Here is a 12,386-nt window from a genome sequence, read left to right as displayed (position 1 = left end):
GTAGTGTGTACTGTAAAACAAGCATACCGTATATAAAATCAAAGTGCCATTTCAGTAACCATAACAGTTTTGTTTGTTTTTACAGAATGATGGTTTTATGTGACCATGGACAGAGCTCCACTAGAGCAACGGGGACAATCACAACCCATCTTTCCAAATGAAATGCTACATTAAAGAAAATACAAAACAGGTTATTGAGTGTGTTCATCATGTACACATTCATACTTTTTCGGTTACCTTCAGAATTGGAGTTGGCTGCACCTGCAGCACAAGTGGTTGTAACTGGGGCCTTGAAAGTTTGTTTTTTTTAAAACTCCATAGGTGTAAGGCAGGAATCAATTGTAGCTTGGTAGCTAATATTTAGTTACAAAAAGTAAGAAAAAAAATACTGAGAGTGTTGTGTAGCACATTTCATTATGGGAAAATGATACGTCACCCACCATTCTTCATAGGCTAGCCTCTTGGCATAAAAAAAGGCAGAAGCTATCAGAAAACAGGATTTAAAATTAAATACAAATCGCCAAACTACTGATTTTAAAATAAAACCAAACAGTGACTGTTTGTACTACAGTGCACAATAAGTTCAAGCACCTTCTAAAGACACATCACAGACTGTGCCAGGCACTTGGATCTAAACAAGTTATAGTTTCTCCCTTTGTCAGCTACACCAGAAAGGGCATCCACACTCTTCGACTTTTTAAAAAACTAAAACAAGATTTATAACAAGAATAAATTCCCGTGATGCTTAGTGTTTGGCCTGGAATTCTCCAATGTAAAGTAGTATTTTTAAATTATTTACCCCATGTGAAAACAGAGGGTTTAACAACATTGCTCCTCTCCAGTCAATCCAACATTCTAGTTTCCTACTGTCCCAAATCTGTTTCCCTTTCAGGGCTCCATTCCCAACCTAGGCTTCATTCACCTAATTAATGCTCTTACACCACCACCACCACCTTTCCATGAATATAATACATTTGCAAACATACAAGTAGCCAATTCCAGTAGCTCTGAAAGAGGATTTAATTTCTCTTTCTTGCCTTGTGTGCAGTCAGTAGTAGTATTTTAGTAAGAATTCTCCATTTTGCTTCTCTGTGGTCTTCATAACAGGAAATGCAGCTGTACCTGCTTACCTCCAAAACCAAAAGAATTGCCCTATATAAACTCTAAATGGTTATCTTATACAGAGGGATTTTATATGCAAACTTCCTGAATGTGCACTTTTTACTGGGACAAGGCAATGATGTAGTAAGCTCATTTCCCCTGCCCCAAGAAAACTGATAGCATCTGCCATAGCAGAAAATTCCTGGTCTTATCAGATCAATATACATAGTTATTTGGTCATTTACATATGCATGTTTATGCGCTATCAAGCTTCGTTCTCTGTTGGAGGAGAGTTTGTTGTTACCATAGAGTCTGGCTTGCGAGTCATCCTATCCAATTCCTCTTGAACATTTGTCAAAACTGTTTTCTGTCCTAAAAAGAAAAAGGACAAGGTTAAAGCAATCTCATGTCAATGAAATGCTTTAGCTGATAAGTACAAGTATTCACAAAATCACTTTTATATGACAATACATGATTCAATTTCTCATTATCACACCCCCTACACAAGAATACAAGGCCTGACACAACGCAGAGTAATGTGTGTGTAAAGACTGATAAATACTAAGTTCTGATTCACTTTAAAGAGATGAAATGCTGAATTATACAGCAACATAAAGCACAAAAATATCTGTGGTATATTTTACAGCAACTACAATTTTAAAAACAACCACATCTACAATTTTCCATAAAAATCACCTGTACACAATTCTATTATTAGTATTGATGCAAGGACTTTATTTAAACCCAGATTTTAACCACACGTTCACCAAGGGACGTAGGACACCTGCTACAAAAATCACATTTGTTTGGTCACACTTATACTTGCTGCGTTTTAATATTAAACAACTAACAGGAAGAACTCTTTTATGTCTGTAGCCATCGTTTCCCTTAAAAAAGGCGACATGAATTGCGTATTCATGTAATATCTCAGAGCAGTCATTTCAAAGGACTTCTTCAATTGGAAACAGACACACTGAAGTATTTCATGGAAAGGCGTATCTTACATTTTTATATTAGACTCAAAAACTTTTTAACAATTATCTAACTGAACCATCAGTTTAGTTCTCTCATTCTGAAAATTATAAACTCACAGACAAATTAATCACTAAAATTGGAACAGTATATTCTAATGCTTAGAGCATACAAGCATTTAAGATTAAAAAGCTATATTTTTAAACAAAAAGTAGATTATATAACCATGTACAGCTTCCTTACATAGCCAAAGAATTTAACAAGCATCTGTTTTCCAGCTCAAATGTGTGTGAAATATTAGGTGGATTTTTTCCAAGGTACATGCTGAAAACATTAAGAAGGCAAGATTTGACTGTTAGAGATTTAAGTGTTTTTTGCCAAAGTACAAAGACATAACCAAGTTAAAAGGTTACCTTTAATCACTATAAAGATTTTAGATTTAAGCACTAGTCGTAAGCCACAGTACTCTCAGCATCTATTCAGAGCATGAGTATTTAAACAAAATGTTTAAATTAGTATATTAACTGTAACATAACTTAGAATACAAAACACTTTACACATAGACTAATGGTACCTTGGAGTTACAAACCCCTAAACCCTAAAACAATAAAAACTACACAAAATTCTTGCTCAAAAAAAAGTAGGTCTAAACAAAAACTGTGGCTTTTTTTTTAATGCTAGATGAACTGGATCCTTAAGCCTCCAAAATAATACCAAGCAGCTGTCTCCTGCAACTACCTCATACTGGACAGGAAAAACATTGCCAAGCTTCTTAGTGATATGTAGGTTTACATACTCCCCTTTACCACCATCACAGGTGAGCACCTCTCAAAGGAGAAGAAATACAAGGAGCCATTTTTTAGGAAAATAAAAATTTCCCCCCTGTTATAAACTAAATTGATACTTGCTTTCAGTCTCCCTACAAAATACTGTCAAGGATGGTAACGGCCTTCGTCAATTAGCTGTGTTCTGTGCAGTTACATGTATTCCCCTTTCTAGATTAGAGAGCAGGGAACGCCAGTTCTTTACCTGTTGCACAGGAATAGAAGTGTGAAGGCAAATCTTAGAATTTGCAAGAATCTTCTTGTGAATATAAATGAAGTAACTTTATAAATCTAGAAGACCATGTGAAAAAAAATAATCCACCACAGAACCACCAATTGAAGTTCTTTGAAATATCATGGTCTACACATGGAAGACAGTCCAGAAACATAAAAGTAAATAAGATGGGTGAGGAATTACAGAGCATGAAAAATGGACGCGACACTGCAGCACCTGCCCACATGAGAGGTCTCTCAAGTAAGTCACCAGGGCAGTAACCCAGCAGTTAGGCTGGCCAGTGTGTTGACATCCACAATGTCTCCCGTGACAGAATCTCAAAACTTCAACCACAGGATATTCATAGCTGTGGGAGAAGTGGGTGGTCTCTTTGAAGCTAACTATTTTTAGTGTCAACCTTCTGAAAACTTAGGGCTCTGTAAAGCACTTTACATTAGACATTTTAAAAGCCTACAAAGATCATTTTAGCACATTTACTCGCACAGAGGACGCTGTGTGGAGACGTTCTCAAAGATATTCTCCTCAACTTTTCCACAAAAGAGCAAGTAATCTTTTCTGTTATCACCACCTCCAGCTACCTTACAAACTCAACAAGAGCTTTTCAGATACCAATGTGAGGAGCCCTGACCTTCTCAGGAAAGTTTAATCTTATATTGGTTGAACATAAGATGTGAGCAGATTAGCTGACAAGGAACAGGCATATTCTCTTGTGAGTGAAAGCCGATTGTTCTGTTCCAAAAGGCAAGGAATGAGCGTAAGCTGCCAACTTGATGCAGCCAAGAAAAGCCAACTGCAATCTTGAGATCACTCAGGAGAAGGACTGCCACCAAAGAAAGAGAACTGCTGCACCAGGCACTACAATGAGGTATCTCTGGAGTGCTGCATACAATTCTAATCACTCATGTTCAAGAAAAGAACAGCCAATGATGGGAACTAATGAAGAGAAACTAGTATACAAAACAGAGCTCAACCTCTAACAGAAGACTGGAGACCTTGCCAAATTTAGTCTAACAAAACAAGAAAGTTAAGAAAGGATATATGACTGCTGTCTCTAGATGTTTCAGAAGAGAAACACTATTTAAATTAGAAGTTAAAGCTGACACAAGGAAAAAAAAAGGGTACATGTAGCCATTTGTGGTCTTTGAAAACTCCTGAAAGGCACATGATATTCTAGAAGACCGAAAGAGGAAAGAATAAAGCCCATTACAGACTAGTTGGTTTTTACTATTTTTCCCGAAATTGCAATTATGTTTTAGATGCTTACAAACAGCCTACCAGAACAACAATCAACATGCAGATGTTACCAACAAGTTGTGTCAAGCCAACCAAATTTCCTTCTATGATAGGATAACAGGTCCTGTGGAGAAGGGAGAAGAGGTTGATATCACATCTCACATGACCTTCATATAACTAAACTAGAAAAAAATCAGCCTTGATCTTTCAGAAAAATGAATGTATTGTAATTCATAAAGTTACCCACTACTTATCCATAGTGCTAGTCAATATTTTTATTCAGCAATTTACCCTGTCCAGCTGTTGAAGATACCAGATATGGAGGCAAGCATGCTTGCAGGGAATACACAGGATTTTGAAAGACAGGATTGGAGGTAAAAAGTTATTTACAGAAATTATCGAAGTGGTGCATAATAAAAGAATGGAAAACAATGATAAAGCAAACATATGGCCTTAGGAAATAGTAAGGTAATTCGATCCAGACTAGAAAACCTCCTACTAGGAGGCAGAAATTGTATTAAACTGTACTGTAGTAAGAAATCCTGATCAATATCATACAGATCAAAAGAACCTTGCATCACGCTGAGACATCTGAACAGAAACACAATACCTAACACAGATTAAGTAACCCCTACTTAGGGCAGACAAAGTACTGCTGTACTGAAGTACTGCATTCATTTCTGAGCCCCAAAAGAAACAGGTCATCTGAGCAGAGACAGTCCAAAGGAGAACAGTAAGAATGATCAGAGCCATAAAAAACACATGCTGTGAGGAAAGGCCGGCAGAAGGGTATTTTTGTAGTCCAGACAAAAGTGACAGGCAAAAGAGTAATAGCTGTCAAATAGGCATAAGATTGCTGCAAAGACAAAGGAGCTACATTCGATCAAGACAAATAGTACTGGAATTAATAAATACTGACTCTGCAAAAGAAAAAATAACTAAGAAATTAAGTACTGGAATAGGCTGCCTGGAGAGATGTCATTACACTGTTTATTTCAGAGTTTGTTTGCTTTTTAATCACTAGCCAGGAACTCCCTAACAGATTCTGCTTTAGATAAAGAGCACAGATGAAACAATCCCTAAAAAATTATTTCTAGTCCTATTTCTATAAAAACAGCTAATTTGACATAGTGGTCAGCAACAGCATGATGCTGCACTTGATGAAGCAGGGGATACCTTTCAGTGTTTAACTGAAGAGGGCATTCTGGATTAAGAAAATTAATTAAATATTAATTAGGAAAATTAATTAAATATTTTTATAATGTAAGTACAATAATGTCTTGCCGTAAGTCAAATTCTAACTATTTTTTGAGCTTTCGGAGCATGGAATGTCACATAAAACCCTTCCCAATTAAAAAAAAAAAATAAAATCCTTATTTTCCCTCTCCAGGAACAGTTTTGGTTCAAATACCCACACTCCAAGAACTGCTCTGGTTCTCTTACTGGCAGTATCATCACTGTGGCTGGCATCAAGTATTTTTCATTTGCAGCTCAGAATGTCTGGGCCCCACACACTCCTCTAAGCATCAGAAACTGTGGGTCTGGCATCACCATTACATTTTACAAGATTTCACAAGTCTGGGATCAGAAATAAAATATCTATCAATAACTTAGCAGTGAAATAATTCTGGAAGGGAAGTTCCTGAATGTAAGTGTGATGGGAATGCCAATATAAAAAAGAAACAGTTGAAGTAGTAAATGCAGTCATAGGCACAAACACAGAATGAATCCACTTGATCAGTGTTATCAGTTGTGTTGGATCACAATAAAATACTAAATTAATGAGGCAATAACTTCAAGCTATCATAAGTAACTACTTTAAACTTAAACTCAGGAGAGATTTCAATAGTTTGACTGGAAACTACAGTCCAAACCGAATAAACTGCATTTCTTTCAGGCAACAGTTAAGTGTCAAAAAAGGAAGGAATTCTAAAGTGAAAAAAAAGATAAAATCAGCACTTTCTGAATATGATCAAGACTCAAATGTTATTTATATCCCAGCAGTACAACTTCACTTGAAGAATCAAGTTATAACAGGCTTAACAGAAGGCCTGCAACTGCGAAGTTGCAGCAGTTCAGTTCTTTAAGAAGTGCACATTTTGGCACTGTCATCTGTCAAGGTCTGTCACTTTACCGACCGGTTTAAAAGATACATGCAGTTAGACCAATGTGGGCCAAATAAAATATTAAAACATGGAAAACAGCCTGAAATAACAAGTCCAATACCTGATTTCTTGGCTGTACTCTGCACTGCTCCAGCTCCAGGACTCCCAGGAGAGCCAGTCTTTTTGCTCAAGAGACTGTTAAAGAAACTAGCCAAGACACCTTCACTTGCAGCATTATCTAAATAAAAAACAAAAAAATATATATATCACAGAATAGTTATTGCTGGTAAATGATGGAACTTATTTTTTAACATACATAACTCTCTTACCAATCAAGGAAATAAACCTCAAATATGAGAGTCTCTCCTTACTCAATTTAAAGACACCAGTCCTTGGCATTCCTCAGTAAAGTCAGAGATGGCTGAAAGCATATTACTGCTCTTCTGGAATGGGGGGGAGGGGGGTGTGTGTTACAAAATTTTTATCTAATATTTGTATGCTTGTTTTTTCTAAATGTAGAAGCCAAGAAGCAAAGTATTAAGCATGGATGTGCAATTTAAAGATTTATAAGTCCATTAACAAACTGCATAGATGTTTTAGTGCAGTCTTTCATGCCACACTGCTTTTCATAAATCAGAACTTGGATACACAGCACTGAGATGTGATCCAGAACTGCACGAGTATTTTATCCACTGTAAGTGAGGTACGGCACCGCAGTGCATAATTAAAAACAACACTGGCCCTATCAACTTTCTTAATGCACAGAGAGTAAATAAACCACTCAACAGCGTGGAGCTCCATCTTAGGGCTGAGGGAGGGGAAAGGGTGTAATTTCCAAGTTACTTCATGTACTGTAGAAAATGATATTCCAGAGAGGGTTTGGTAGAACAGGTTTCACTGTGGATATGAAGCATAAAAGTGCGTGTAGTTTAAAGCAGTCCCCACTATAATAATCCAACCAATGCATAATAAATGTATTTAGGCCACTTAAGGAAATAAAGTATTTCAACTCCGTCTGACTGCTTGGCAATAACAGAACTCTACTTCAAGTTACACGAACGACTCAAAAAAAAAAAAGAAGAAAAGAAAATCAAACCTGAAGCTATGTCATAAATTAATCCTGTTATTAAACTAAATATACTACTAGTGAATAAATTACAAAATCTTTCTACAAAAGAGGATTTATTTTAATGGAAATAGCACATGATAAAAACAGCAAAATGCTTATTCATACTTTTAATATTTGGATCTGGTTTCTTAACCGATGTTATTGGTGAGGCACTGGGTACATTGGCAGGACCAGCTCTGCCTTGAGTTCTTGGGGATCCTGCAGGTCCTCTTGCAGGAGATTCCTTAAAAAAAAAAAAGTCCAAATCACACAAATCAGAGAAGTACTTAAGTTACGTAAAGCAAATGTAACATTATGTACAAATCACTTTTTAAACCTTTATATTTGCATGGTGGTGTATGCACACTCGGGAAAAAAAGAACTTAAACAAAACAGCAGCAGTTATTTTGGGCACGTGCCCTTACTAAAAGAAAGGATGAATCACTGTGGGACATTTTCAGTTCAATAATCATCACATATTTCTACATTTCCAGAGTGAATTACAATGAAGTAATTTGTAAGCAACATTTTAAAATACTGCCACTTTTTTATTATTTACTTTCTCCAGTTTGTGAATGTTGGGGATATAATGTATTTTACATTTACATTCACAAAAGGAATCTCTACAGGTTAGAATCATTCCCTCTTCCACAGAAGGAAACAAAGCACCTCCTACTCTTCTCTTGGATCTACTTACTGATGCTCTCGTAGGCGTTGCTGGTTGTTTGGCAAGGAATGACTGCAAAAACAACACATTAAGGATATTAAATAAATTTCAGAAAATATAAAGGAATAAAACACAGTGAAGCTGACTAACAATTAATTTGATTTTTTTTTCCTGATATTTACACACTTCCCCTTTGATATTTATATACTTCCAGACTTTACCACTAGAGGACAGAGTTAAAATGAGTAAATAGGCTTCAGTCCTTTGTCTTACACAGCCATTCCAGAACCGTAAGACAGAACCATAGACAAACAAGTCTGTAACCTCTATGATACTTATCATCAACTATCCAGGAAAGTATTATTAGATTTTTTAAACAACAGAGCAGTAAAGAAAATAACAAGATATAGAAGAGTCAAGTTTGAGACCCTAAAGTCTTTCAAAAGTCTGTCTGCACGAAAACTGCAATGCTAAGATGTTATGTTTTAGAAGTGTTTATATTTTACAGATCAATATATCTATACTGTGAAAATTCAAATTATTTTCTTGCTCTTCTCCTTTGAAATGTAAATTATTTCCATTCTCAGCATATTTTCCTTTCAACTTGCCAATGTAGGTGGACATACTTTCTACTGGTATTTGCTAAAATAAAGAAAAATCTTATTTCACAATTCCATCTGAATTTGCAAAGCTGAAAAGTGGCTCTCTAGTGATTTAAATGAGGAATGAAAAACTGAAGGCAATAACAATGTAGATCTTAAAGTGAAATCATATTTAATAAGGACTTATTGTCATTCTTCCATTCTTACCTGCTGCTTCATAAGAAATACTTGTTCATCTTCTGCTGCCAGCTCTTTATCATGGACTAACTGTTGAACAAAGTATTTTATTATTAGAAGTAAAAACAGAAATTACTGTAACTGTTTTTATGTTTTGGTGATCAAAAGGGAAGAAAAAGAGGCAAATCTTTAATAACTTTCTTTTTAAAAAGACTTCTTTCACATTTAAAAGAGTAGGAACATTAAAGTTGGCATTAAAAAAACCATTGTAAGTGAATGGAGTAGACTAGCATTGATGCCAGCCTGTGGGTACTCTCCTAGAAAGATGAGTACTTGCTAAGCAGCCACATTCATCTTTTTAAGTTTAAATATTAATCTCATCAGCATCTCTTCAAAGAATTGATACTCCCTTACTCCGTAAGACCTCACACTCAGTCCTGCAGCCCCCAGAAGCATTACACTAGCTCTCATCAGTCATAACACCGCTATTAGGCAACAATTATTTCCTGTAGGTGTTTCAAACAACAGGATTAAACCTTTCCCTTACATGAAAGCTTCAAACAGCTCTTAACCTTTTCCAAATACCGGACCTTGAGCTCTAAACATTAAGTGTGTAACAAAGTTGTAAAAGAAGCTTTCCAGTTCAGACCAGAATATAATTTAATTTACAATCTTCCATATTATCCATTTTACACATATCCTAATCCTGCCTGCCTACATTCACAGAATTAGCAATATACAGAATTTATACGGATATTTACTGCTCTTGCCTTACACGAAGAAGTTTGTCATTAATAATACATTAATGCAACAGTGATATACCATCTTCTTTTACAAGATTTGCCTTTACATGGTAACCTCAATGCCATGTGCACACATATGTGAACTGCTGAAGTCCTACAACAGTATTCTCTGTTTTCAAAAGTCTTTTTGCCCCATGCACGCAAAAAGGTTAATGTGAAATGAATATTTTTGGACTGCCTTTCATTCACTAAGGTGAATGATTTCTGTGTTTGTTTACAGTATTTGAAACAACTAGAAAATGAAAGCCTGATGTTTCACACATTTGGATACAAAAAAAAAGTTACAATTAGATTTGGAGTTCAATATTAATAATTATTAGCAGCCACTCAAGCGAACTGCACTTATTTGTCAGAGGGCATGGAAGAGAAGAGTTGACCCCTTTTTACCTTTCTTACAGGAGGTTTTACAATGAAGTCCTCATATGCATCGTCTGGTTTCACTGTTGTGAAGTTTTCATGTAAAATGGCAATTTTCTTTTCATTGTCCCAACCAGCAGGTCTACAAAAAGAAGCAGCTTTGCCTTTTCAGTCACAAAAAGCACTTCTACAGAGACCATTTATTTACTGTCCTCTACCTGAATATGGCAATTTTATTCTTGATCAGTCCTAATTCTCAGCTAAATCCCAGAGACACTAAAAAGCTGGTACAGTATCCTCCAAGTCAAGTAACCCAAGTAACATGCACTACGTTTTTTTTTTAATTCAGAATTTCAGACGACTCGCATACTAAGCTTTTGAACAATACAAACCATTCAAGTTATTTTTATATATATGTTATATAAAGTGCAGTGCTTAACAGAAAACAATCTGAAACCATGCTGCTTATACAATTGACTTACATAAAAACTGCATCCTTTTCTACCACTAAGGCAGGTGTGGTAAACTGAAAACCGTATGTTTTATGTACAATGTACTTATACAACAGATCAAGGTTCTTTTCCTCCTTAACCGATGTATAAATCAAGGCAGCCCCATCTGATTATTTATTTAAGGAAAATTATGTAAGATATAGCTTTTAAATTATAGTAAGAGTTTCAAAACAGGAGCCAATAGACATATATCTACTAGACCTAATTCTGAGAAGCAGTTCAAGTCCAAAGCTGTAGCTATTTAGCATTCAGGGAGAGGAAGTGAGCATAACAGGAGAAGACTCATGATACTTTTCCTTGACATACACAGAGGTTACCCACCCTCCCAGGCACTTAACTTTGACAAAGTCAAAAACTTAAGAGACAGCTGAGATCTCAGATTTATGTGGAAATTGCAAGCTTTGAGGGGAAAAACCAAGGGAAAAAAACCTCACAAAACGCAACAGAAATCCTTTGTAAAGGATCAAAAGCTCCAAATCCCATGCACAATTTAAAAACTGTAAAAAGTTATATACATCTCTCAACATTTTCAAAACAACAAATGCTACACAGTAAATAACTGAATACCAAGCAATCTTGAAGTGCAATTTCTCAGATTAACTGTATGTGGAACTCAATACTAAAACATATCTTCTTGCTTCCAGATTGCAGCAAATCTCTTCAGAGCAGGAAAGGATACACTGTAAGCAAAATCTACGAATGTGTGACTGAATGAAGTCAAAGTGTTCTTCTCTGTAATCATGCTCCTTCTCTAGCACACTCACTGCATCACACTGGAAGAAAGGGAGAAAAACAAAAACAGAAAAAGAAGTCATTTAATCCCAGCACATCTTAAAACATTTTCCTTAATATTACACACACATCATATTTACTTTGAGCCTTCGGTCTTAAAATGCCACCAATACATCAAAATATAAATAATTATTGTATAATTGATATGGTTATTACCCTTCTGCAAAATTAAAAATTGGCACTGGTGGCAAAAGCATACTTTTAAAACAAATCCCTTTACTATTAATCCAAAATTCATTTTGCAAGTCTGTATAAAGCATGCCCTCTAAAAGAAATTAAACTTTTCCACAGTAGCAAACAGAACTAGAAACTCACTTTTGTACAAACTACCAGCACAGGAATACCAAGGTTGTGAGTCAGCACATTTTCTCCAAGTGGCAAAGAAACATGTTCATCCTCTTGGCCAGAAGAAGGGCCTCTTCTCTGTGGTGATCCCTGGTAGCCTTCTTCAGGTTCTACATACTCTTGAAACTCCTTTATAACTATTAACAGAGAGAGATCTCATTAAGGTACAACAAAGGAACTAGTTCTTCTTCTTAAACTATATTTAATCTATGATTAACTAGAAATCTCAACCTTTTTTTTTCCTTTTATAACGTTGTACTACATGATAACAAAATGCAAGTTTTAGCCCTGGTGCCCCTTCAAACACAACAATTCTCCCCCATCAAGATTTACAGCAAGGTAAATCAAGTGGAATTTGGAGCTATTACAAATAATCAAAATAAGTTGCAAAAGCTATAGTATGCTCAAATGCACATTCCTCAACTGAAGGTATTTCACTATAGGGGAGCTGACAACAGAAAACATAAATGTTGTTTAGCAACCTAGCCTATACTCAGTGCAATTTGTACCCAGTTTTGGAGGAAAGCATGGTGAAAATGTAAATGGGCACATG

General features: G+C 35.8%; 1 protein-coding gene across 1 annotated transcript in view; it reads right to left on the bottom strand.

The window, feature by feature from the left end:
* Positions 1–702: 702 nt before the first annotated feature.
* DYNC1LI2 (dynein, cytoplasmic 1, light intermediate chain 2) overlaps positions 703–12,386 on the bottom strand; it is a 24,791-nt gene continuing 13,107 nt past the window's right edge. The window contains exons 4-12 of the mRNA XM_010079005.1: positions 11,804–11,970; positions 11,376–11,469; positions 10,667–10,802; positions 10,215–10,326; positions 9,055–9,114; positions 8,276–8,317; positions 7,705–7,822; positions 6,592–6,708; positions 703–1,473 (exon numbers count right to left, since the gene is read on the bottom strand). Of these exons, the coding sequence (XP_010077307.1) occupies positions 1,367–1,473; positions 6,592–6,708; positions 7,705–7,822; positions 8,276–8,317; positions 9,055–9,114; positions 10,215–10,326; positions 10,667–10,802; positions 11,376–11,469; positions 11,804–11,970 (953 nt within the window). The 3' untranslated portion in view covers positions 703–1,366. The remainder of the gene's footprint in view (positions 1,474–6,591; positions 6,709–7,704; positions 7,823–8,275; positions 8,318–9,054; positions 9,115–10,214; positions 10,327–10,666; positions 10,803–11,375; positions 11,470–11,803; positions 11,971–12,386) is intronic.

This window comes from Pterocles gutturalis, unplaced genomic scaffold (genome assembly GCF_000699245.1).
Source record: "Pterocles gutturalis isolate BGI_N339 unplaced genomic scaffold, ASM69924v1 scaffold27973, whole genome shotgun sequence".
In the NCBI taxonomy this organism is placed as follows: Eukaryota; Metazoa; Chordata; class Aves; order Pterocliformes; family Pteroclidae; genus Pterocles; species Pterocles gutturalis.
The sequence above is the reverse complement of the archived record's forward strand: the minus strand, read 5'-3'. Positions and strand labels throughout refer to the sequence as shown.